Raw genomic sequence first — 26,799 nt, forward strand, 5'->3', positions numbered from 1 at the left:
AGTACGCAGATGACACGACAGTGGTGTGCCTGATCCAGAACACCTACAGAGAGGAGCTGAAACATTTTGTGGACTGGTGTGGGAACAACAACCTTGTCCTGAATGTCAATCACATCAATTGAACTGCTGTGGAGACTTTTTGTGCACAGCACAGAAATGGCACTCGTCAAGGTGGTAAATGATCTCAAAAGCAATATGGACATGACAAAGACTTCTTGTACTAGTAAACATAAGTGCTGCCTTTGACACTTAATTCTTTTAGATAGATTTCAAAATATGATTGGACTCTGACACAGTTTTCATTTGGTTCAAATCTTTTCTCACTGATAAAAATGTATTATAAGCTCAGATGAATGCCCATCTGAATGCTATGAACCGAATTGTGGTGTTCCTCAAGGTTCAATTCTACGCCCGACCTACACCTTTTAACTTCTACATGCTGCCACGTTTTTTTTATTTCCATAGCTATGCTGATGACACAGCTCTACATTGCCGTGCCTACTGATGACTCAGGCCCTATAGATGCCATTTTCAACTGTATTTTAGATATCAAGTCCTGGATGGCAGAGAATTTTCTTCAGCTCAAACAGGACAAAACTGAAGTTTTAGTTATCTGTACTGAAGCCCAGAAAGACAAAGTTAATACGAAACTGCAAGCACTAGCTCTTAACCCCAGTGAAACTTGTGAAAAATCTTGGCAGTTATTGACTCCACATCAAATAGCTATCAACCCCACATCAAAAACATTACAAAGACTGGTTTCTATCATCTTAAAAACATTGCTGTTTGTTTCGTACACTGATAAGGGGTGACTTAAGACAGACTGGACCCAAATGCAAAAAACTCAGAAACAAAGGCAGAGTTCAAAAAGTTCCTATTATTTCAGCATAAACAAAGAATTGACAGGCACAGGCAGAGGTCATACACGAATAGACAGATAAACAGGCAACAAATCTAAAATCTTCAGGCAAAAGGGCAATATCCAAATGGCACTCAAAGGTCATACACAGGTAAACTAACTCAGGAAAAAATGCTAGTTCCTGTAGGGGAAGACAAACGAAGAACTGACAAAGAAGACAGAAAACACAAGGTTTAAATACAAGGAGAGAGCCATAATGTTGTAGCCTACCAAGGTAGACTCACCACGAGCTTTGAGGTTGTGAAACGATGGTATGCACTTGTAGAAGGCACAAGTCTGTATGAAATCAACCTTGTTTTAAGGAAAATATTTTTTTTATTTGCAATATCATTGAAAAATACTACACCCACAATCCTAAAGTTTAACATCGACGTCTTTGATTGGTTAGAAGTTGTTGGAAAGGCATTCGCAATGGTTTATTGGATGAGAAGTACCTTCACTCTTAAAATAGACACAATCTTGTACCTTTGCTCTGAATAAAATGTTTTATGGCAACAATTCATCTTGTGGTTTATTAGCTTGGATTCAGGCTTAAAACTCTTTGTATTAGGATTTTAGGAAAAGTCATTGGAGTGAGTGAATCGGAAAATTCACCGGAGGCGTTCTAAAAGTGGTCGGTCACTGTTGAGCTCAATATCTGCTGCGCTTTATTATTCATCACGTTACTCTAGACTCATTTGTCCCAGTCAGGATCCTGTAGAATGGTGACGCTGGTTTCCAGTGATCTGATTGGTCAGTAGTTGGACAATAGTAGACATCAAAGAGGCTTTGATCTCTTATCTTAAACATAACCTGCTCAGGTTAAGTTAAGCATATTTGTCTTTTTACTTTATATCAACCTTGTTTTAAGTTGATGTATTTTTTGATATATCATTTTATAGTACTAACCCACAGGGCCGGCCTGAGGCCCCTAAGCTGGGATTTTATTATATAATGTTTATATTAGGTCACTGGCAATCATACAAAGTTTGCAGTGCACGGCACTACTCTGCTTCTTGTCGGACTTTAAATAGCCAAAATATCTCCGCACTACCGATTTCCTCAGACCCATCTTTTAAACAATGTCCTGAGGAAAAGTTATTTCGCGATAATGATCTTTATCGTTTTATCGCCCAGCCCTAGTGCAGAGAAAAGATGCTAAGGGCCCCATTTAGGCTAGGGTCGGCTCTGCACACCCACAATTCTAAAGTGCAACATCGACGTCTCTGATTCTTTTTGATTTGATTTTGGACATTGTTGGAAAGGCATTCGCAATGGTTAATTGGATAAGTAGTTCCTTCACTCTCAAAATAATTATGTACACAATCTTGTACCGTTGCCTTTTACTGATCAAAGCCACAAAATATAAACATTGTTGAATTTCTTGTCATTGGGTTTCCAACGTAACTTATGTTTGCGCGTGCAAACGCACGACATAGGACTGTTTGGAGGGTCTCTCCAGAAAAACTATTGTGTATTAAATAAAATGTTGTTACCAAGACAACAGAGCCCCCAGAGCGCCATCCAATCACATCTCCAAAACCAAGGTTTATTGATCAACTTCCTGTGACTATTTATCAGCTGTCTGCAGGTCATCAATGATTCTGCCTTGCCGTCTCAGGTTAATCGGTTGCTGGGGTGCCACAACGGTGACAACTCAGTCTGGATCGGCCTAGTCGTAAAGTTTTTCACTTCTACCACAATGAGGGAAATCGTACATCTGCAGGCAGGCCAGTGTGGAAACCAGATTGGAGCCAAGGTTTGGAAAACTTTTGTTCATTGAAAACAAAATGAGCGTGAATGTGAAATTCGGTTAGGTCGGGCTGCTAATTAGAATACCGAACTAACGATATCCTTTGTGTCTACGCGACTTAAGTTTGACTGGCGAGGACAGGTTATGCTAGTTAGCCAGCGAATTCAACAGTAACCATCAATTCTCTTTTCTGATTCTAGTTCTGGGAGGTGATAAGTGACGAACATGGGATCGACCCGACCGGAACCTACCACGGGGACAGCGACCTGCAGCTGGAGAGGATCAACGTGTATTACAACGAGGCAACAGGTTAACTTCACTTTGGTTTCCTTCACGTTGCTCATGTAGTTGGATAATCTTATTTCTAGGGGTGTAACGGTTCACAAAATTCACGATTCGCTTCGACACGTCACAATGGTGTCACGGGTTGGTATGTTTTTTGATACAGCAGAAAAGCAGAAATGCCAGAGGAATTTCCTTGATTTAAAAAATTTCTAATTCATTACAACTAAGATAATAAAATATGATGAAATTTTGAACAATGATGTTATACCTGAGTTATACCTGACACATTTTGTGCTGTGTCTTCTCAGGATAATATAAATAAAAAACTGCTCCTTATAAAATAATATGTATTGTAGTAATTATAAACAATAACAAACAAAGAAGCATGTTTTTACATGGAACTCACAAAATTTGTTCACATGTTTTGTAGACAGCACAGATCTGCTTGAAATGACAATGTCACCTGCAGTGGAAAATACCCTCTCACTAGGGACAGACATTCCAGGCACAGCCAAGTAATGATGTGCCAACATGGCAATATGAGTGGATAGGTGCTCATAGGTTTTCCACCACTTCAGAGGATCAACATCCAGAGGAATGCAGTCCACTGCACTTAAGGAGTTCACCTCTTCCTCTGCTATTTTGACTACAGACTTGGTGCCTCTCTCCTGGGTCATGAAAAGTTTCATGAAAAAAGATGATAACATTCCTGGAGCTGTTGGGGTGCTCGCCTGGTGCTGATCTGTTCAGGAGCTGCAGCTGGTGCTGCTTGGGTCTGTAGATGGTGCTGGTGAGAACTGTGCTCTCCCTCTACCTGTGCCCTCCATTTCCTATGACCTATGCCCGTATATATACACCCCTTCCTGTGCATCTGATTCCCACCACCAATTATCTAAAATAATGCAAGATCTAAACAAAATTATAACGTGCCAAAAATCAACATAAACGGCTTCTACAGTACCATAGTTTTCAGGATAATCATTTTTAAAGGCAGCACCATGGAGGCGGATGGAGAAGACTCTGCACATATCCAAACAAATCCAAAATCTTCAGGCAAAAGGGCAATATCCAATTGGCAATCAAAGGTCATACAGAGGGAAACCTACTCAGAGAAAATGCTAGTTATTGTAGGGGACGACAAATGAAGAACTGACAAAAGGGGACGGAGAACACAGTGTTTAAAGGTCCCATATTTTTGATATGGAACCTTTTTGATAAAAGGTCTCATATCAAGTTTTGATAAATTCAAAATATAAATTCTTGGTTTTAAGTACCAAAAACCATCCCAATATGGTTTTATAGCTCTTTTCCCAGGAGCTCTGCAAAGAAACAGGTAGATTTTTGCCTGTCTAATTAATATACATGAGCTTCTCTTCTGATTGGCCAACTGTTTTCTGAGTAACACACCCACAAGGCCAACCACCTCCTCAAACACTCAGAAGTCTCTGTGTTTCTGTTTACCGTGCTGTTGGGGGAAAAGTAAGGGGTTTGTCCCGTAGCAAGGCAGCTTCTGCCCTGGAGAAACTATCTCCCTTCTCTCTGACTGCGCAAAATTCATCAGTAACCGGTGTCGGTGGCAGCGGTTCGTGGGCGGAAGATGCCAGAGCGATCTGCTGGGGGACTGGATGCTGAACAAAGCTGATGTGACATGGAGCTGCTGCCGACACCAGTTACCGATGAATTTTGCAAAGGTAAAATAATTCAGAGTTAGTTCTGGTCTCTTGTATTAATATCCTAAAGAAAGCATGTACAATGATGTAGCTTCCTGACATCCAATGACTGAACAGCGTTTCCTCAACATTTTCTGACCGGGTGGGCCATGGGGGGAACGACTGAAGACAGTGACTGTGTAGCTGTGACATCAGATCCTATGGAAGTCCTGTTGCCTCGTAAAAAAAAAAGCAGCTGCTGAATTTTGACAATATGGGACCTTTAAATACAAGGAGAGAGTGACCAAATCAAATATGAGAAGGCAATCAAAAAACAACGGCACTCCAGAAATTAAAAGTACATAATGAAACTCGAAAGTTCAGGTCAGAGGCAACGTTAGAGTAATGGCATTACTAGTCATATTCCAACGAGTTAGCATGGCATGCCTCCTGGCATGCCTTACTGGTGTAGAATGTTTTTCTTTGGGGCTGGGAGGAGAAGACAGAACGTAACCTGTTATGTTGTGTGGTATAATCACCTGTATTGGTGCTTTCATCTTCAGGTGGCAAGTATGTCCCTCGTGCAGTGCTGGTGGACTTGGAGCCAGGAACGATGGACTCTGTGAGGTCTGGTCCGTTTGGCCAGGTCTTTAGACCAGACAACTTTGTCTTTGGTGAGAATATATATGTACAATTTCACATTGACTGATAAAATTGCCATGCTTTAGTATTTTCCTTAAAATTGAAAACAATTTACTTTCCACAGTTCTGCAAGTAAAGAAACCAGTCATATTCAATAAATGTACTGCTTATTACAAGTAAATTGTGATTTCATCTGCAAATATGATTAAGAAGGTTTTGACACCACAGCTGTGACACGGGTCTGTATTTGCATGTAACACAGGCCAGAGCGGAGCAGGTAATAACTGGGCTAAAGGCCACTACACTGAGGGGGCCGAGCTGGTGGACTCTGTCCTGGATGTGGTGAGGAAGGAGGCAGAGAGCTGCGACTGCCTCCAAGGCTTCCAGCTCACACACTCTCTTGGGGGAGGCACCGGCACCGGAATGGGCACACTGCTCATCAGCAAAATCCGAGAGGAGTATCCCGACCGCATCATGACCACTTTCAGCGTATTGCCATCACCCAAGGTACATATCATCCATTAAAATGTTATCAAATGTTTTTCCATCCACCTGTTTCCTGTGTGCTTTAATGCTGTTCCTCCTTCCTCCCTTTGTTTCCTCCTTCCCTTCACTCTCCCACTCCAGGTGTCAGACACTGGTGGAACCCTACAATGCCACCCTGTCTGTCCACCAGCTGGTGGAGAACACAGATGCGACTTACTGCATTGATAATGAGGCCCTGTATGACATCTGCTTCCGCACACTGAAACTGACCACACCCACCTATGGCGATCTCAACCACCTCGTCTCAGCCACTATGAGCGGGGTTACAACCTGCCTGCATTTCCCCGGCCAGCTCAATGCCGATCTGAGGAAACTGGCCGTCAACATGGTGCCCTATCCCAGGGTGCACTTCTTCATAACAGGCTTTGCCCCCCTGACCAGCCGGGGCAGCCAGCAGTACAGGTAGAGAGGCAGGAGCCTGCTTTTTAGTCTGTATCAGACCAGCAAGTTGAAATAAATCCAACTCTAATGATCTGTCTTTTTCTAGGGCATTGACAGTTCCTGAACTCACCCAGCAGATGTTTGATGCCAAGAACATGATGGCTGCTTGCGACCCACGCCACGGGCGCTACTTTACAGTTGCCGCCATTTTCCGAGGCCGCATGGCCATGAAGGAAGTGGATGAGCAGATGCTGAATGTACAGAACAAGAACAGCAGCTACTTTCTGGAGTGGATCCCCAACAACGTCAAGACAGCCGTCTGCGACATCCCTCCCCGCGGCCTTAACATGGCCGCCACTTTTATTGGCAACAGCACAGCCATTCAGGAGCTGTTCAAACGCATCTCAGAGCAGTTCACCAACACTCCACTGGTGAGTGAAAAAGGACTGATGTCAGGACTGTGGGGAGAGGCTTGTGTACTTGGCCTATTGTCACCTAGAATTCATTTACTTAACTATCATCGTTTCAGGTACACGGGCGAGGGCATGGATGAGATGGAGTTCACAGAGGCTGAGAGCAACATGAACGACCTGGTGTCCGAGTACCAGCAGTACCAGGGCGCCACTGCTGAGGAAGAGGAAAGCGAAGAGGATATGGGCTAGGCAATACTGATAATTGATTTAAAATCAACAATTTGAACAACTAAAATCAAAATTACACAACAATTCCACTGAAAGTTATTGATAACATTGACTCAATGTTCAGCCTTTGTTTTTAAAGATTCACGTAGAATGTAACATTGATCAGTTCAAGGTGAATTTGACTTTTCCTCTGTTTTATATGGAAAGTCACATGTTAGTAGAATCAATTTCAATTATTGAAAATGCACTACAAGACTAAAGTTTTTAAATTCTGTCAGGACCTGCTCCCTGTTGCTGTTTCTGTGTTTGGTCTGTGATGTTACTTACCTCAAATGTGCAGATGGGTTTTAAAAAACATTTTTTATTTGATCTGGTGCTAAACTTGGAGTTACTGCTTCTTTGTCAATTTAATGTACAGTTGTAAATTTGATAATATTAATGAATGAATTAAACTTCCCATTACAGATGGAAGAAATATTTATCACGATCATGTTTTTTCTTGTGTTTTCTTAACTGGCAGAGTAGGTAGGCGTAGAACTACTTTTTCATTATGATATACCAGTCAGCGAATTGTATAGGCTTTTGTTCAATCTAATAAGAATCAAATATGAAAATTGTCAGTGGAGTTTAGTGATAGTTGACGCATCTAACTGTCTTGGGAAAAAGGTTTTGTGCCAGAGGCATGGCGAAGGGCGGGAGGGATTGTAATCCCTAAAAAGAACTCCTCAACCATCCGTTTTCCAGTTTTCCAAATCAGTCTTCAGTCCAAAGACTCCAAAAGCAATGACCTGATCGTCAGAATGGTGCAGAAAGCAGGGATATGTGGCTTCTCAGGATGTCTGGAACATGCAAACGTCATCTGTCACTAGATCTAGACTGCTAAGACGGAAAAGCAAAAGCTCCATGTCACATTCCTGGGCCTGGCAAATCCCTTCTGGGTCGGTGCCTCATGAGGTCCTGTGGGTGGCTTAGAAACTTCTTTCAGGTCCCAGATAGCATTACAATCCTGGTCAAATCGTACTTTCAGGACCTCCAGTTCTGTGTAACAGTACAGGACATATCCACTAGCTGGCAGCTCCTTGAGAAAGGCATAATGGTGGGATGTGCCATCTCACTCCTGGCCTTCACTATGGCAACGGAGCATGGGGAACGCTTGAACAGCAGACTGTGGTTTCCTCCAAATAGAGCTTTTATGGATGACATGACTTCATTAACAACCACCAAAATGCTGTGCCGGCAACCCTCAAGCATATCTTTGTAGGTTGTAAGACCAACCTGACACAATACAGATACACCTGACGACACAACCAGGTACTGAGATAGAGAGAGTAACCACCAACACCATGCCTCTCAAAACCCAGGATAAGTTCCAACAGATGCAATCTCCATCTGGCAGGGAGAGAAAAAGGCGTCCGGCTTCTTGTCTCATGGCTCAAGCACACTGCAAGGAGTCGGGGACTGGGATATGCATGCCGACTTGGACCAGAGACTCATATTCCCACCTGAGATTACAGCAACCAATTTACGACCAGACCTGGTCCCCTCGTCAAGTTCCTGTCGGCGTGCCTCCTTCTTCGAGCTGACTGTCCCTTGGGAGGATGCTGTGGAAGAAGCCTTTGAGAAGAATCTGCACTAAGCTGACCTGGTAGTTGAAGCTGTGGTAAGAGGCTGGAAGGCTGATGTGCGCCCAGTGGAGGTGGGGAGCAGAGGCTCCATCGCCAGTTCCACTACAAGGCTCCTGAGGAAGGTTGGAATCAGAGGGCAGACCCAGAGGAAGGCTGTTAAAACTCTGGCCAACACAGCAGAAAGGAGCAGTCACTGGCTGTGGCTGAAGAGGAGAGAATGAAAGCCTGTTGTGGGCCTTCCTCAAAAGAGGGTGTCTTGTGATAATGAGTAGCCATCTTTGGAATTACAGGAAATGTGACAATACGCTTGCGCAAGCAGTGAACCAATGAACAAGCTAATTCTTATTGTGTTCTTGGTACAGTGTACCTTAAGTTGACAAAAGAAGCAGTAACTATAGGTTTAGCATCAATTCAAGTCTTTATTAAAACCCATCTAAACCTTTCAGGTTAGTAACATCACAGAAAAACACAGTAACAGGGAGAAGGTCCTGACATAATTTAAAATCTTAAGTCTTGTAGTGCATTTTCAATAAATGAAATTAATTCTACTATCATGTGTGACTTTCCATATCAAACAGAGGAAAAGTGCCCAATGTTACATTCTCTTTCACCATGTACAGATTTTAAAAAGGGATGCATCACTTTAACGTCACTTTGAACAGACAGGAAACAGGAGAAGTTGAAAACAGGAAGGAAGAAGCACTAAACAGGAAAAATAGGAACCTTTAAAAATGAAGGCTGAACAAAAGGTCAATGTTATCGTTTGATAAATAACTTTCAATGGAAATTTTGTTTTTAGTTCTCCAAGTTATTTATTTTAAACCAATAATCCTTATCGCCCAGCCCTAAATTAAACTCTTGCAAATAAAGAAACAGATCATAGTACTGTAGGCTTCTAGCCCATATCCTCTTCGCCTTCCTCCTCAAACTCGCCCTCTTCCTCAGCAGTGGCGTCCTGGTACTGCTGGTACTCGGAAACCAAGTCGTTCATGTTGCTCTCAGCCTCTGTGAACTCCATCTCATCCATGCCCTCGCCCGTGTACCTGAAACGATGAAAGTTAAGTAAATTAATTCTGGGTGACAATAGGCCAAGTACACAAGCCTCTCCCCACTGTGCTGACATCAGTCCTCTTTCACTCACCAATGGAGAAAGGCCTTGCGGCGGAACATGGCGGTGAACTGCTCTGAGATGCGTTTGAACAGCTCCTGAATGGCTGTGCTGTTGCCAATAAAAGTGGCGGCCATCTTGAGGCCGCGGGGAGGGATGTCGCAGACGGCTGTCTTGACGTTGTTGGGGATCCACTCCACAAAGTAGCTGCTATTCTTGTTCTGTACATTCAGCATCTGCTCGTCCACTTCCTTCATGGACATGCGGCCTCGGAAGATGGCCGCGACTGTAAGGTAGCGCCCGTGGCGTGGGTCGCAAGCAGCCATCATGTTCTTGGCATCAAACATCTGCTGGGTGAGTTCAGGAACTGTCAATGCCCTGGAAAAAGACAGATCATTAGAGTTGGACTTATTTCAACTTGCTGGTCTGATAGAGACTAAAAAGCAGGCTCCTGCCTCTCTACCTGTACTGCTGGCTGCCCCGGCTGGTCAGGGGGGCAAAGCCTGGCATGAAGAAGTGCAGCCTGGGAAAGGGCACCATGTTGACGGCCAGTTTCCTCAGATCGGCATTGAGCTGGCCGGGGAAACGCAGGCAGGTTGTAACCCCGCTCATAGTGGATGAGACGAGGTGGTTGAGATCGCCATAGGTGGGTGTGGTCAGTTTCAGTGTGCGGAAGCATATATCATACAGGGCCTCATTATCAATGCAGTAGGTCTCATCTGTGTTCTCCACCAGCTGGTGGACAGACAGGGTGGCATTGTAGGGTTCCACCACTGTGTCTGACACCTGGAGTGGGAGAGTGAAGGGAAGGAGGAAACAAAGGGAGGAAGGAGGAACAGCATTAAAGCACAGAGGAAACAGGTAGAGGGAAAAACTTTTGATAACATTTTGATGGATGATATGTACCTTGGGTGATGGCACCACGCTGAAGGTGTTCATGATGCGGTCGGGATACTCCTCTCGAATTTTGCTGATGAGCAGTGTGCCCATGCCGGAGCCGGTGCCTCCCCCAAGGGAGTGTGTGAGCTGGAAGCCTTGGAGGCAGTCGCAGCTCTCTGCCTCCTTCCTCACCACATCCAGGACAGAGTCCACCAGCTCGGCCCCCTCAGTGTAGTGGCCTTTAGCCCAGTTATTACCTGCTCCGCTCTGGCCTGTGTTACATGCAAATACAGACCTGTATCACAGCTGTGGTGTCAAAATCTTCCTAATCATATTTGCAAATGAAAACACAGTTTACTCGCAAAAAGCAGTGCATTAAGTGAATATGACTGGCTTCCTATTTCAAAGAAAAAACTTCAAACATCAAAGCATGGAAATTTTATCAGTGAATGTGAATTTTTACATTTAAGCTCTCACCAAAGACAAAGTTGTCTGGTCTAAAGACCTGGCCAAACGGACCAGACCTCACAGCGTCCATCGTTCCTGGCTCCAAGTCCACCAGCACTGCACGAGGGACATACTTGCCACCTGGTGATGAAAGCACCGACAGAAGAAGGTGATTATGGAAGAGAATATAATTCAATTCTGTTAAATTTTATTTTTATAGCGCCCAATCACAACATACATCTCAAGGCACATTACATAGTTAGGTCGAGACCTCACAATATTACTGAGAAAAACCTAATAGTTTCCACAATGAGCAAGCACTAGGCGACTTTGGAGGAGAAAAAACAGGAAGTAATCTCTAGCCGAACCAGACTCAGTTATGGGCTGCTATCTGCAGTGACGGGTTGGGGTGAGATGAAACAAATGGAGAGATGAGAGGTGGGCAGAAAGCGATGGAGAGGAGAGAGAGAGAGAGAGAGAGAGAGAGAGAGAGCGAGAGAGAGAGAGAGAGAGAGCAGTTGTATAGTTAATCTCTGCAGGACTGATACTTATAATTACAAAAATAATACTGACATATATGCAATGATGTTGTTAATAATGATAAAAATAATAATAATGACGATAATAATGAGATTTGGATTCTGCAGCTCTGGAGTCAGAGATACATTAGGAGAGAGAAAACACAGTTAGTGACATGTAATGTTAATATATGGGGCAGAGAGAGAGAGATGCATGATGGGAGTTCCCCCAGTAGTATAGGCCTATAGCAGCATAACTAAGAGATGGTTCAGTAAACACCTGAGCAGCTCTAACTATAAGCTTTATCGAAGAGGAAGGTTGAAAGTCTAACAGTAAAAGCAGAGAGGGTGTCTGCCTCCCTGACAAAAAACTGCGAGCTGGTTCCAGAGGAGAAGAGCCTATTGCTGAAGGCTCTGCCTCCCTTTCTACTTTTACAGACAAATAATCCTGAGTTTAATGAGCAAAGTGATCTATTGGGATAATATGGAACTATGAGCTCTGTAGAATAAGATGGAGCTTGTTATTAAGGGCTTTGTAGGTGAGGAGCAGGATTTTGAATTAGATTCTGAATTTTATGGATGCACATACATGCACATGGTGTATGTATTGGAATAGTGTTATAAGATGTATTATAATTCCCTACATTTTACATCCAGCTGCTTATTACACAATGCATCTTGTTTTTAGAGTTTAAGTTTTGCAGTCACTCGCTTTTGTGCAGTCTAATAATTATTATGATATTAAAACTGTGGCTATCATATTTGTGAGGGCAACAGAAACAGGGCAACAGTAACTGGGAAGGGCCAATGGAATTCAAGACGGTTATAATAATAATAATAATAAAAAATTAAATTTATAGGTTCACTAGTGGCTTCCAGTAGGAACAATGTTAGATGGCTGCGGTACTAACAACCCCAGCATGTAGTATTGAATTACCTCGATTCCCCCCTGAAAATTAGTCGATCTGACTCTGTGGCTCTGACAATGTTAGCAAAGTGAAGTTAACCTGTTGCCTCGTTGTAATACACGTTGATCCTCTCCAGCTGCAGGTCGCTGTCCCCGTGGTAGGTTCCGGTCGGGTCGATCCCATGTTCGTCACTTATTACCTCCCAGAACTAGAATCAGAAAAGATGAGTGATGGTAACTGTCCTAGTGAGGCAAACTTAATTGTCGTGTAGACACACAGGCTATCATTAGCCTGACCGTCAGGTAGCTAATTTTGGTTTTCCAAACCTTGGCTCCAATTTTGTTTCCACACTGGCCTGCCTGCAGATGTACGATTTCCCTCATTGTGGTCGAAGTAAAACAGACTAACCTGAGAAGGCAGAAGTGTTGATAACTTTAGACAACTGATAAATGCAATTGGACCAAATAAATCTCAGTAAAAAACTCACCAGGAATCTGATTGGTCAAGAGACCTTTGTTTGGAGTTCTAAATGGATGGTGCTCTGGGGAATGGGGAAAAATTGATTTAATACACAACGGTTACGTTATGGTTGAAAGACAAAGACAAGAAATTCTACAATGAGATTTGGGGGCCAAGATCTGTAAAATACGATCCACCCTGATTGTGGAAACAGCATTATCCCCAAAAGTTATACTTTTTCTTGAGGATTTATGGGCAATTTAGTGTGGTTTCAGGATTGTTTACTGATAAGCAGGTTATGTAACTCATCCTCCACTCAGGATGGAAGACAAAGGGCAAAGAAATAATTGCAGCTTCCTTCACAAGAGGAGTGTTAAAAAACTTGAACTCAAATGAGCTGAGGCCTGTACTGAGGTAACTTCAGGTTTAACTCTGGGATTTATGTCCAATGAAGCAGATTCTCTTCCCTGAGCAGGTAAAGTTTGAGATAAGAGATCAAAGCCAGTCACCAGGACAACTACTGACCAATCAGAACACTGGAAAACCAGCATCATCATTCGACAGGACCCCTTACTGGGACCAAAGACTTTAGTTTGCAAATAATAAAGTTTAGCACATATTGGGCTCAACAGTGACCGCCCACTTTTACAATGGCTCATTGATGTTTCATAAAATCTATGGAGTTATATTACTATCTTTATTCAAGAGCGTGGTCTTTCGGTATGAGCACATTATTTACTGATTTCACGTTCAGATGTCATTCTTTCCCTCAACTCTGCCCTCGCACTCAAATGGCTCCTTCTTGTGCTCAAAAACTTTTTTCTTGCATTCACATTTATTCTGCTTCTGCTCAAACTCTATGCTTATGCGCAAATATATTGATGCACGCACTTCGATATGTTGTTACTCGCACAGATTTCCTGCTCCCAGCTTCAGCTCTTCTCACACTCACACCGCTTCTGTGAGCTCTCAAGTTGTCTGCTTGTGGATTTCTGCTGCACTCTTGGATTTTCTGTGGACAACCCTATCAAAAATCCTCAACCAATAGGATTCCAGGTGTAGTGTTGACCAATGAAATGATCGCTGTCTCCTTGCCGGTGCGTTCGCTTACTTCTTAGAGCGTACAAGCATACAGTTTGAGCAGAAGTAGAATAAATGTGAATGCAAGAAGAAACTATTTGAGCACAAGAAGGAGCTATTTGAGTGCGAGGGCAGAGTTTGAAGGAAAGAATGATAAATCTGAATGTGAAATCAGTAAATAATGCTCTCAAACCGAAGTACCACGCTTTTGAATAAAGATAGTAAAATAACTCCATAAAAATCCTTTTAGAAAGAGTTTAAAGCCTGAATCCAAAACAATAAACCGCAAGATGAATCGTTACTACATTTTATTCGGAGCAAAAAAATTGTAAAACATAATAAAGGCAAAAGTAGAAGATTGTGTACATAATTGTTTTAAGAGTGAAGGAGCTTCTCATCCCATAAACCATTGCCAATGCCTTTCCAACGACTTACAACCAATCAGAGACGTCGATGTTACACTTTAGGATTGTGTGAGGATGGAGTTGACACTGACAGGTTTAACTCTGGATTTTACGTCTTATGAAGCTGATTCTCTTCCTAACAGGATAAATATGCTTAACTTAACCTGAGCAGGTTAAGTTCAAGATAAGAGATCAAAGCCAGTCACTAGTACAACTACAAACCAATCAGATCACTGGAAAACCATCGTCATCATTCTACAGGATCCTGACTGGGACAAAAGAGTTTAGAGTAACGTGACAAATAGTAAAAACAGTAGATATTGAGCTCAACAGTGACCGCCCACTTTTAGAATGGCTGCAGTTCCGGAAGTGAAATTACAATTCACTCACTCCATCGATGTTTCATAAATTACTTATAGAAAGCGTTTTAAGCCTAGATCCAAACCAATAAACCACGAGATGATTCATAGCTATAAAACACTTTATTCTGAGCCAAAAAAAATGGAAAAAAAGGCAAAGGTGGATAATTATTTTAAGAGTGAAGGAACTACTCATCCCATAGACCATTGCGAATGCCTTTCCAACGACTTCCAACCAATCAGAGATGTCGATGTCACACTAGGACTGTGGGTAGTGTAATGGAAAGAACTGATTGAGTTGCCGCTCACTCAGGAAGACGGAGACCATGGATGTCCATGGAGGCAGAAGAATTTATCACAAGGAACCCAACATTGAGGAGATTTCTGGTTCATTTCACAAACAAGTGGTCAGTGCATGCATCTCCGGACTCCGTGGTGTATTTCTCTCTCTCATCAGAGAATCACGTCATCATCTCACTGACAAAATGGTTTTCTCCAATGTAACCATCTGTCTCTGTCTGAGTATGTTTTATAATTACCGCAGTGCGTCTCACAAAATGTCTTTGAACTATAACCTAAATTCTGTGATTATGAAGACCAGAGACAGCCTTCGGCTAACCATAGACTGTCCCGGCATGGCAAAGGTAAAATGACCTTGCATAGTCGTACCAAACACTCATATTTGTTGAAGCCTTTTCAGCCACATTTGAATATCTGCCACTGTCAGAGGAAAGGGAAAACTACAGAAAAGAAGGTGCCAATAATGCACATATTACGCTGATTGCCAACCGCCACTAAAAATGACGAAGAGTACAACCAATCATGTTGTGATCTCTTATCTGGTTCTGGCCCTCGGAACCAGCCTCAACTATAGCTCCTCTGAAGAGAGCAAGAGAAATACTAAAAACAGGAACGCTGGGGTTTTATTGGCCTGGTGACCCCCAGGGGTCTGGGACACACAGAGACAAATGGCAGCTGGAGTATAGAAAAGATTTCACACCCAAGGTGTGATAAGGTGAAGGAGTCTGAGTTTTCTTAGTCTTTTCCTTTGGTTTGGAACAAAGGAACACATGGTCAAATCTTCCATTTTATTAGGGGCACAACATTCCCCCTTTGGTTTCAGGATTGCGCTTGACGCGTGATGCTGAGAGCTGCATGTACAGTCCATTGTTGATGGTTAATTTGCGCGTGACGTGGCCATTTGTCAACCCTATCTATCTTGGCTAAGCAAGGACATCTTGCCAAAGCAAAACCATAACAATGGCCTAGATCCATTTAGTGTTGTTTCATGATTATTCAATGATAAGTAGGGTATGTAACTAATCCTACACTCAGGATGGAGGAAGAAGAGCGAAGAAATTATTGTTGTCGCCTCCTTCACCACAAGAGGGTAGTGGAGTGTTAAAAAAACATACTCAAATCACCTGAGGCCTGTACTACGAAGCTGGCCTTTTCGTCTTAGGAAGCTGATTCTCTTCTTACCGGGGTAAATATATTCTGGATTTAACCTGAGCAGGTTAAGTTTGAGATAAGAGATCAAAGCCAGTCACCAGTCCAACTACTGACCAATCACATCAATGAAACCAGCGTCATCGTTCTACAGGATCCTGACTGGGAGTTCATAGTAACATGACAAATAATAAAGCACAGCGGATATTGAGCTCAACAGTGACCGCCCACTTTCAGAACAGCTCCGGTTCTGGAAATGAAGTTCAGGTTCACTCACTCCATTGATGATTCATATTACCTCATACAAAGAGTTTTAAGATAAGAGCCAAACCAATAAACCACTAGATCGATAATTACCCAAAAAAATGTTTTATGCAGAGCAACAACAAAAAAAAGAAAAAAAGACAAAGGTACAAGACTGCGTACATTTTTAAAATTATTTTAAGTATAAAGGATAAAATGATGGAGTGGACCCTGACTCAGGTACATGGAGACCGTGGATGTCTTCAGCAAAAGTATTTATTACAAGGAGCTCATTATTGATCGCTGTGGTGTATTTATCTCTCTCAGAATCATGTGTCATCATCTCGCAGACAGACTGGCTATCTTCACAGTAACACTGTCTCTGTCTGAGTATGTTCTATATCTACCACAGTGCGTCTCACAAGATGTCAGCTTTAACCTAAATTCTGCGGCTATGACGCCCAAAGACAGCCTTCGGCTTACCATCGTCTGTCCAGGCATGCCAAAGATAAGATGGCCTTGCATAGGTGAATGAAACACTAATTCTTGCAGTCTCTCTGAGAAGAGAGAATTTCCCAGACAAAGAGTGAAGGTACTTCTCTTCCCATAAACCATCGGGAATGCCTTTCCAATGACTTGCAACCAATCAGAAACATCGATGTTACACTTTAGGATTGGGGTAGTGTAGTAATTCTCAATGATACCATAAATTAAACATTTCTTAAAACAAGGCTGATATCATGCCGACTTGCATGTGATGTACACTCTTCTTTGTCATTCTTAATGGCGGTTGAAAACCAATGTAATAGGTGCACTATCAGCAACTTCTGCTGCATAGTTTTCATCTTCCTCTGACAGTGGCAGAGATTAAAGCGTGGCGGAAAAGGCTGTGAAGAGGAGTGTTTGGCTTTTTAAAAATTAATTTTACCTTTATTTTTCCATTCCCATTGAGATTTCAAAATCTGATCAGCTTTTGAAATATCAATGGGAGATTAGATAGCAGCTTAGAAATCAATGAATTAAACAAAACAGCAACTTAAAACAAACATAAAAACTGTACATAAAAGGACCAAGTGGTATACATAAAACACATTGCAAACTACAAAAATGTATTAACCAGTGCTCAATATAGGACATGGCCAGATAGCCCTTAATCCTATTCTTGTTATCATGATTATCAGATAATCAAGTTTAAAGGATCTTTGAAGCTCACACCAAGAAGAGGGTGCAAAAAACCTCAAAAGCACTTTCACCGAAGTCAGTGTGGGTTCTAGGGATAACATATATAATTGGCTTGCAAGGTAATCTTACCTTTGCCACGCCGGGACAGTCAATGGTTAGGAAGCTGTCTTTGGTTGTCAGAGTCGCAGAATTTGGGTTATTGAAAGACATCTTGTGTCTAGGTAACAATGGAGATCTGTTTGACATGATCTGAGAGATAAATCCACAGCGATCGGAGATAAATGGGTTTTTGGGACGCCATGCACTGACCACTTGTTAATCTGTGTAACGAACCAGAAAACTCCTCAATATTGGGCTCATGGTAATAAATACCTCAGCGTAAGACTTCATCTTACTGAATAGCGTCAACTCTATGGCTGTGTCTGAAATCACCCACTCATTCACTACCCCCCTACTCACTATTTAGGGAATTTGATGTAGTGGACTATATAGTACACTCATCAGCAAATAAAAATAAGATTTTGGCGCTGCTTGGGTCGCGTTGGTAATTACATCAATGTCTCAGGATTATGACGTACAACTACAATGTCAGCCAGTGCAATCCCATTATATATTTTCAAATAAGTTTCTTTTACACTTTGTATTAATATGTATAGGTAAAAAGCTTTGAATAGTCTTGTTTAAATATAGAAATAAAATGATTTGCCTATGTTTATGTTGTGGTGCTCTGTTCTGCTCATACTTTATTTTAGCGCCACAAATCGCATTTGTCTTGTGCCTGTCAACATTAACAAATGAATATATATATAATCTGTCAGACTACACACCCTCCATGGGAACTTGGACACTTGGTGTTCCTGTTCTGGCTGGCAAGTGCACCCTCTGACCATGTTGTCTCACAAGCATTTGGCATCACACGTTCCACCATGAACGATATATCATCCCCAGGGTTGCAAACAAAATCATCAGGGTCAAGAACAGGGTCATCTGCTTTCCACCACTGGAAGAGCTTCAAAGAATTGGCACTGGCTTTGAACATCTTGCTGGATCAGCAACATTCACCTGGGTTGATACGGATGCAAACAGTGTGTTAGCCTTTGTATGTGCACAAGCCGTACCCACCTGAAGGATGTTGTATTCTAGGGAATGGTGGATATCCCTGCATGTCACAACAAGTCACCCTCATCACACATTTCTCCAAAACAATCTTCAAAATTAAAGAAAGTTCATTATGTCAGAATTCAGTGATCATCAATTTGACAAACAATATTATTTAACCAAACACTTCCTCAACATTAACATTCATTTGATCTAATTTCAACTACATTTTTTCAAAAAGAAAATTCTAATAAGCCCAGCAACCGCTCCTCCTCCAGCCTCTTCTCGTCTGGCCCTCTCTTCTGCTCTCCTCTCTTCCCTCTCCAGCAGCTCCTGTAGGGGTCCCATCGCTGTGTTTTAACTGGTCCTGGCTCCTCTGACCCTGACACACTCCCTGACTATGGAGACTGATTCTCTGGTTCCCATGGCATTGAATCAGGGGCTGTTATGTGGAGACAGAGGGGACCTCTCCTCAGGCTGAGGCAACGAGGCATGGAGGATTAATAGATGGCCTGCCCCCTTTTACCTCATCCATGAGAGAGAACCACTTCAATCAATTTTTTCCATTACACTACCCACAATCCTTAAGGGTGACATTCACATCTCTGATTGGTTGGACGTTGCTGGAAAGGCATTCGCGATAGTTTATGGGATGAGTAGTTTCTTCACTCTGAATAAAATGTATTGTGGTTTATTGGTTTGGATCCAGGCTTGAAACTCTTGCTATAATGATTTTATAAAACGTCAATGGAGTGAGTGAATCGGAATTTTATTGCAATCACTGTTGAGCTCAATATCTAATGGGCTTTATTATTTGTTACATTACTCTAAAATCTTTTGTCCCAGTCAGGATCCTGTAGAATGATGACGCTGATTTTCCAGTGATCTGATTGGTCAGTAGTTGTACTGGTGACTGGCTTTGATCTCTTATCTCGAACTTAACCTGGACAGGTTAAATTCAGCATTTTTACTCGGTAAGAAGAGAACCTGCTTCGTAGGAAGGAAGACCCAGAGTTAAACCTGAAGTTACCTCGATAACAGCAAATCCTGCTTCGTAGCACAGGCCTCAGGTGATTTAAGTATGTTTCTTAACACTCTCCACTTCCCTCTTTTGGTGAAGGAATTTACAAAAATTATTTCTTCGCTCTTCTTCCTCCATCCTGAGTGTAGAATTATTAACATAACCTACTTATCATTAAATAGTCATGAAACCACACTAAACAGATCCAGGCCATTGTTATAATTTTGTTTTGTAACCTGTAAACTGTCCTTGCTTAGCCAAGATAGATAGGGTTGACAACAGCCCACATGTTACAAAAAAAACTGACAAATGAACTCTGTCAACAATGGACTGTATATGCAGATGTGTGCTTTCAGCACACTGCATGTCAAGTGCAATCCTGAGACCAAAGGGGGGATGTTGTGCCCCTAATAAAAAGGAAGATTGACCATGTGGTCCTTTGTTCCCAAAACAAAGGAAAAGACTAAGAAAAGTCAGACTCCCATGGTCCTTCACCTTATCACACTTCTAAATCTTTAAACACCAGCCGCCATTGGTCATCGTCCCAGACCCAACGGGATCACCAGGCCAATATAACCCAAGCGTTCCCTGCTTTTTGTTTTTCTCCTGCTCTCTTCAGAGGAGCATTGGTTGAGGCTGTGTTCAAGGGCCAGAACCAGATAAGAGATTACAACATGATGGGTTGTACTTTTCTTTGTTGTTTTTAATGGCGGTTGGCAACCAGCATGATAGGTGCATTATTGGCACCTTCTGCTCCGTAGTTTTCCCTTTCCTCTGACAGTGGCAGATATTAAAATGTGGCAGAAAGGGCTTTAAAGATGAGTGTTTGGTACGACTATGCAAGGTCAGTTTACCTTTGCCATGCCGGGCAGTTGATGGTTAGCCGAAGGCTGTCTCTGGGTGTCATAGCAGCAGAATTTAGGTTATAGCTGAAAGACATCTTGTGAGACGGATTGCGGTAAATATAGAACATACTCAGACAGAGACAGAGTGTTACTATGGATATAGCTATTGTGTTTGTGAGATTACGACACATGACTCTGAGAGAGATAAATACACCACATGGGATGCCATGCACTGATCACTTGTTGATCTCTGTAACAAACTGGAAATCTTCTCAATATTGAGCACCATGTAAAAAAAATATTTTGCTTAAGACATCCACGTTCCTGTGTTCCTGAGTCAGCGTTCACTTCATCAATTTTTCCATTAGACTCTTTTAAAAAAATTATGTACACAACCTTGTACCTTCAACGTTTTTCCCGTGTTTTTTGTTGCTCCGCATGAAACTTTTTTTGATAATGATCGATCTGTTGGTCTATTGGTTTGGCTCCAGGCTTAAAACTCTTTATAGAAGGATTTTATGAAAAACATCAAAGAAGTTAGTGAATCTGAAATTCATGTCTGGAACCAGAGCTGTTCTAAAAGTGGGTGGTCACCGTTAAGCTCAATATCTGCTACGCTTTATTATTTGTCACGTTACTCTAAAGACTTTTGTCCCAGTCAGGATACTGTAGAATGATGACGCTGGTTTTCCAGTGATGTGATTGGTCAGTAGTTGTACTGGTGACTGGCTTTGATATCGTATTGCGAACCTAACCTGCTCAGGGTTTACGTTCAGCATATTTACCTGGTAAGAAGAGAACTAGCTTTGTAGGACGGAAGACCCAGAGTTAAATCTGAAGTTACCTCGATAACCGCAAATCCTGCTTCGTAGTACAGGCCTCAGGTGATTTGAGTTGTTTTTTATTACTCTCAACTGTCCTCTTGCGGTGAAGGAAGTTAGAAAAATTATTTATTCGCTATTCTTCCTCCATCCTGATTGTAGGATCAGTTAGATAACATTATCATTAATCATGAAACCACAATAAATCCATAAATCCTTTATCAATATCAAACCAAATGTTTTCTACAAGGAAAAGCTGGAAATTATGACACTTCTTCTCTCTCATTCACTTCACCATATCACCAAGTTATACACTAATATTAGATGAGATAAATATATGGTCTGGTTTCAATATCATTTCCATAAAAACAACATATACAAGCCACCTGAGTAATTCTTAAGCAGGGTAGATGTGGTTAATAATTTTGAAGTGTGTTTCTTTCATTTTGGGTGGTATAGGAAATGGTAGGTAGTTCTTATGAAATAATTATTACATTTCCTGTCCAAGATTGAAAGCCCTTGCATTGAAAGTGGAGCCAGCTGTGGCTCAATAGCATGGTATTCCTATATTTTTAGTCAAAAACACAAATTGTTGGGGCAGTGCCTTTTGTAACTTGATAAAGTCTGATTTTGGAGGGCTAAATCTGTATTTAGTGGAAAATGATTCATAATCTATCAAATCACTATCATCGATTAAGTCAGTTAGTCTTCCAATCTTTATAAAATGCAGACTTATTTTGGTATAGTATATATCTGTTATTCCAGAGTACAGTAGTATGGATGAATATTGTGTATGTATAACATTTTTGGATATAATAAAAGTTGTTTGTAGAACTCTGATAATGATACAAAGAGTTTATTAATATTGAGTAAATGTGATAAGAAATTCCAAACCAGTGTCTCTGCAAAAACACCGGTGTATTAATCTTAATTTTATGTAACCAAGACAACAGAGCCCCCAGAACGCAACCCAATCACAACTCCAAACCAAGTTTTCCCGACCAATCAGATTCCTGGTGAGTTTTGACCGACATTTAATTTAGATTTTTCAATTGCCTTTATTGCCTGTCTGCACTTATCAACCCTTCTGCCTTGCCTTCTCAGATTAGTCGGTTGCAGGAGTGCGACAACGGTGACAACGCAGTCTGTTTCTAGTCATTCTAGAAGTTTTTCACTTCGACCACAATGAGGGAAATCGTACATCTGCAGGCAGGCCAGTGTGGAAACCAAATTGGAGCCAAGGTTTGGAAAACTTTTGTTCATTGAAAACTTGAAAGAGCGTGAATGTGAAATTTGGTTTGGTTGGGATGATAAATTAGTTTTCCTAACAGTCAAGCTAATGATAGCCTGTGTGTCTACGCGACCGTTGAGTTTACCTCACTAGGACAGTTACCATCCATCCTCTTTTTCTGATTCTAGTTCTGGGAGGTAATAAGTGACGAACATGGGATCGACCCGACCGGAACCTACCACGGGGACAGCGACCTGCAGCTGGAGAGGATCAACGTGTATTACAACGAGGCAACAGGTTAACTTCACTTTGCTCACATTGTCAGAGCCACAGAGTCAGATCGACTAATTATCAGGGGGGAATCGAGGTAATTCAATACTACATGGTGGGGTTGTTAGTACCGCAGCCATCCAGCAGGGGGTCGTCGTTCCTGGAGGGAGCCAATAGGAACCCGTCTTGAATATGGGCCCTCCCCAGTTACTGTTACCCTGATTGTACGACACAACAAATCAACAAACCCCCTGCATGTAAGCGAGTGACTTTAAAACATGAACTCGAAAAACAATACGCATTGTGTAATTAGCAGCTGAATATAAAATATGGGGAATGGTACATCTCAACAGTGATTTGTAATGGTAAAAAGCCTTAAAACCAATTAACTTCAGACTTGTTGAAGTTAATTTGGTTTTTAAGTGATTAATTATCAGTTTGAGCCAACTGCTATTAACTCCTGTCTCAGTGCTGGGTTAGACTGGTCAATTAAAGGTTTATTAGCTGAGAGTATGAAATACAGACTTAATAATGCTTCTAGCATTCACATCAACTTAGCATGTTGGTCTATTTTTTTTCATAAGTATTTAATTAATACCAACATAATAGTATCAATGGAGGAAACATGCTGATCTTTGCTTGAGTTTTTTTTTCTCTCAGCATTGTGTAAATTCTCTCCCATAATCACCTCTTATCGGTGCTTTCATCAGGTGGCAAGTATGTCCCTCGTGCAGTGCTGGTGGACTTGGAGCCAGGAACGATGGACTCTGTGAGGTCTGGTCCGTTTGGCCAGGTCTTTAGACCAGACAACTTTGTCTTTGGTGAGAATTTAAATGTAAAAATTCACATGGGTTGATAAAATTCCCACGCTTTGATTAAGTACTTTCTTTAAATTATGAAACCAGTCATATTCACTTAATGCACTGCTTTTTGCAAGTAAACTGTGTTTTCATTTGCATATATGATTAGGAAGATTTTGACACCACAGCTGTGACACGGGTCTGTATTTGCATGTAACACAGGCCAGAGCGGAGCAGGTAATAACTGGGCTAAAGGCCACTACACTGAGGGGGCCGAGCTGGTGGACTCTGTCCTGGATGTGGTGAGGAAGGAGGCAGAGAGCTGCGACTGCCTCCAAGGCTTCCAGCTCACACACTCCCTTGGGGGAGGCACCGGCTCCGGCATGGGCACACTGCTCATCAGCAAAATCCGAGAGGAGTATCCCGACCGCATCATGAACACCTTCAGCGTGGTGCCATCACCCAAGGTACATATCATCCATCAAAATGTTATCAAATGTTTTTCCCTCTACCTGTTTCCTCTGTGCTTTAATGCTGTTCCTCCTTCCTCCCTTTGTTTCCTCCTTCCCTTCACTCTCCCACTCCAGGTGTCAGACACAGTGGTGGAACCCTACAATGCCACCCTGTCTGTCCACCAGCTGGTGGAGAACACAGATGAGACCTACTGCATTGATAATGAGGCCCTGTATGATATATGCTTCCGCACACTGAAACTGACCACACCCACCTATGGCGATCTCAACCACCTCGTCTCATCCACTATGAGCGGGGTTACAACCTGCCTGCGTTTCCCCGGCCAGCTCAATGCCGATCTGAGGAAACTGGCCGTCAACATGGTGCCCTTTCCCAGGCTGCACTTCTTCATGCCAGGCTTTGCCCCCCTGACCAGCCGGGGCAGCCAGCAGTACAGGTAGAGAGGCAGGAGCCTGCTTTTTAGTCTGTATCAGACCAGCAAGTTGAAATAAGTCCAACTCTAATGATCTGTCTCTATCTAGGGCATTGACAGTTCCTGAACTCACCCAGCAGATGTTCGATGCCAAAAACATGATGGCTGCTTGCGACCCACGCCACGGGCGCTACCTTACAGTCGCGGCCATCTTCCGAGGCCGCATGTCCATGAAGGAAGTGGACGAGCAGATGCTGAATGTACAGAACAAGAACAGCAGCTACTTTGTGGAGTGGATCCCCAACAACGTCAAGACAGCCGTCTGCGACATCCCTCCCCGCGGCCTCAAGATGGCCGCCACTTTTATTGGCAACAGCACAGCCATTCAGGAGCTGTTCAAACGCATCTCAGAGCAGTTCACCGCCATGTTCCGCCGCAAGGCCTTTCTCCACTGGTGAGTGAAAGAGGACTGATGTCAGGACAGTGGGGAGAGGCTTGTGTACTTGGCCTATTGTCACCTAGAATTCATTTACTTAACATTCATCGTTTCAGGTACACGGGCGAGGGCATGGATGAGATGGAGTTCACAGAGGCTGAGAGCAACATGAACGACCTGGTGTCCGAGTATCAGCAGTACCAGGACGCCACTGCTGAGGAAGAGGGCGAGTTTGAGGAGGAAGGCGAAGAGGATATGGGCTAGAAGCCTACAGTACTATGATCTGTTTCTTTATTTGCAAAAGGTTAATTTAGGGCTGGGCGATAAGGATTATTGCTTTAAAATAAATAATTTGGAGAACTAAAAACAAAAGTATACAACAATTCCACTGAAAGTTATTTATCAAATAATTAAATTGACCTATTGTTCAGCCTTCGTTTTTAAAGGTTCACACTTTTGCTGTTTTCCTGTTCAGTGCTTCTTCCTTCCAGTTTTGAATATGAATCTTTTCAACTTCTCCTGTCGGTTTAGAGGGCATCACCTTAACGTCACACCCCCCTGAGTGTTAAACATGAAACATTCTGCATCAGTCATCATACACTCACATGGAAAAACAAACACTTTGGACAAAATCTTCAAATTGGAACATTATCGTAACCTCCTTGGTAAAATATGAGTCAGGAAATTCCAGTTCTTGTCATATGTTGATCAGTTGGACTCGTAGTATTACAGCTATGTCCACTTACAGCAGGGCACCTGCTGACTGTCCACTCAGTGGTGTTGTTCAGTGGCATAAATGATCATCCTCTTGTAAAGTCTTTGTCTTGTTCAAGTTCATTTTTAAAATATGTTTATGTTAAAGAGAATGTAACATTGATCAGTTCAGGGAACATTTTTGCTGAATTTAGTTAGTAGAATTCATTTCATTTATTGAAAATGCACTACAAGACTAAAGGTTTTAAATTCTGTCAGAATCTGGTCCCTGTCACTAACTTTGGTCTGTGATGTTACAAATCTCAAATGTTTAGGTGGTTTCTAATAAAGATTTTTATTTGAATTGATGCTACCGCTTCTTTTTTCAACTTAATTTACACTTGTAAATTTGATAATATGACAAAATTTACCTATTTCAGATGGATGAAGTATTTATCACAGTCATAATTTTTTACAAGCTTGGATTTTCTTTGTGTTTTCTTAACTGCCACAGTAGGTAGGAGTAGAACTACATTTTTTCTTTCAGTCAGCGAATTGTAGAGGCTACTGTTCAGTCTCATGAGAAAAAAGGAAAAATGAGAGTTGAGTTTAGTGAGAGCTGAAGCATTTAACTGTCTTGACCTCAAAATTATAAGGACATTTATGTCTGCCATCAGAGATTCAACATGATAAACAGATTTACTGTTGACTCAGAATACTGCTCAGAGTAAAATTGTACTTTGAGAACAGTATTTCAGAAAATCTGAGTGGTTCCTAAAAACAAAACCTGTTTATTTTTGTGCGTCTGTGACTGCACTGGGTGTAATGGGCATCAGTTTGGTTTTAGCTTGTTCAGTGGTGTAATAAGGTCTGTCCACTTGTAGTGCAGAGGTTTGAGGCCATAGGCTGAGGGCAGACTGGAGTTCATGGGCGGGCGTGTGTGTGTGTGTGTGTGTGTGAGTGAGTGAAGCTGTGAGTGTTGACATCTCTGGATCATTAGTTCACTGTCTGACTCAGTTTGATGTTGCAGTTTAAATGTGTGATTGTGTGATTGTTTCTTATTGAATATATGGATAATCCTCTTTGTTTGAAATGTAGAATTAACACCGTGTCATTTATTATTCATCATTTCATCACTGTTTCCACTGGTGACATTTTTGGTGTCTCAATAATTGATTTAGAATTTTTTTTTAAATCTTTGCTTTTCAATTTAGAATTGTTTAGCGTTTACAACACCACAGA

General features: G+C 42.0%; 2 protein-coding genes and 1 pseudogene across 9 annotated transcripts; 2 read left to right on the forward strand and 1 right to left on the reverse strand.

Moving 5' to 3' along the window:
* The first annotated feature begins 1,805 nt into the window (after positions 1 to 1,805).
* Positions 1,806 to 7,282, forward strand: LOC118286387 (annotated as a pseudogene).
* Positions 7,283 to 8,819: 1,537 nt separating this feature from the next.
* Positions 8,820 to 16,079, reverse strand: LOC118286377 (tubulin beta chain). 4 transcript variants are annotated; one of them, XM_035610798.2, is made up of 9 exons: positions 16,007 to 16,079; positions 12,768 to 12,821; positions 12,607 to 12,688; positions 12,380 to 12,488; positions 10,885 to 10,995; positions 10,435 to 10,679; positions 9,992 to 10,314; positions 9,562 to 9,906; positions 8,820 to 9,463 (listed from the first exon to the last, which is right to left on the reverse strand). In XM_035610798.2, exons 3-9 carry the CDS (start codon positions 12,661 to 12,663, stop codon positions 9,316 to 9,318), a joined length of 1,338 nt encoding a protein of 445 aa, XP_035466691.1. In that variant the 5' UTR covers positions 12,664 to 12,688; positions 12,768 to 12,821; positions 16,007 to 16,079; the 3' UTR covers positions 8,820 to 9,315. The 4 variants fall into 4 exon arrangements, with proteins under 4 accessions (XP_035466691.1, XP_035466693.1, XP_035466692.1 ...); XM_035610800.2 differs by having other exon boundaries at positions 15,998 to 16,046; XM_035610799.2 differs by lacking the exon at positions 16,007 to 16,079 and adding an exon at positions 14,255 to 14,348.
* A 3,421-nt stretch (positions 16,080 to 19,500) lies between these two features.
* LOC118286376 (tubulin beta-4B chain-like) lies at positions 19,501 to 25,921 on the forward strand. 5 transcript variants are annotated; one of them, XM_035610793.2, is made up of 9 exons: positions 19,501 to 19,633; positions 22,188 to 22,257; positions 22,346 to 22,483; positions 22,661 to 22,769; positions 23,453 to 23,563; positions 23,765 to 24,009; positions 24,130 to 24,452; positions 24,538 to 24,882; positions 24,981 to 25,921. In XM_035610793.2, exons 3-9 carry the CDS (start codon positions 22,427 to 22,429, stop codon positions 25,126 to 25,128), a joined length of 1,338 nt encoding a protein of 445 aa, XP_035466686.1. In that variant the 5' UTR covers positions 19,501 to 19,633; positions 22,188 to 22,257; positions 22,346 to 22,426; the 3' UTR covers positions 25,129 to 25,921. The 5 variants fall into 5 exon arrangements, with proteins under 5 accessions (XP_035466686.1, XP_035466687.1, XP_035466689.1 ...); XM_035610794.2 differs by having other exon boundaries at positions 19,510 to 19,624; XM_035610796.2 differs by having other exon boundaries at positions 19,552 to 19,624; positions 22,195 to 22,257.
* The last annotated feature ends 878 nt before the right edge of the window (positions 25,922 to 26,799 follow it).

This window comes from Scophthalmus maximus, chromosome 15 (genome assembly GCF_022379125.1).
Source record: "Scophthalmus maximus strain ysfricsl-2021 chromosome 15, ASM2237912v1, whole genome shotgun sequence".
NCBI classification, from domain to species: Eukaryota; Metazoa; Chordata; class Actinopteri; order Pleuronectiformes; family Scophthalmidae; genus Scophthalmus; species Scophthalmus maximus.

What these genes read in the sequence shown, in the direction of transcription:
- LOC118286377 (XM_035610798.2), bottom strand. Translation starts at nt 12,663, where the DNA reads ATGAGGGAAATCGTACATCTGCAGGCAGGCCAGTGTGGAAACAAAATT. An exon ending in ACCAGACAACTTTGTCTTTG is followed by an intron (nt 10,680 to 10,884) that starts GTGAGAGCTTAA and finishes CATGTAACACAG; the next exon opens with GCCAGAGCGGAGCAGGTAAT. An exon ending in CGGGGCAGCCAGCAGTACAG is followed by an intron (nt 9,907 to 9,991) that starts GTAGAGAGGCAG and finishes GTCTTTTTCCAG; the next exon opens with GGCATTGACAGTTCCTGAAC.
- LOC118286376 (XM_035610793.2), top strand. Translation starts at nt 22,427, where the DNA reads ATGAGGGAAATCGTACATCTGCAGGCAGGCCAGTGTGGAAACCAAATT. An exon ending in ACCAGACAACTTTGTCTTTG is followed by an intron (nt 23,564 to 23,764) that starts GTGAGAATTTAA and finishes CATGTAACACAG; the next exon opens with GCCAGAGCGGAGCAGGTAAT. An exon ending in GCGTGGTGCCATCACCCAAG is followed by an intron (nt 24,010 to 24,129) that starts GTACATATCATC and finishes CTCCCACTCCAG; the next exon opens with GTGTCAGACACAGTGGTGGA.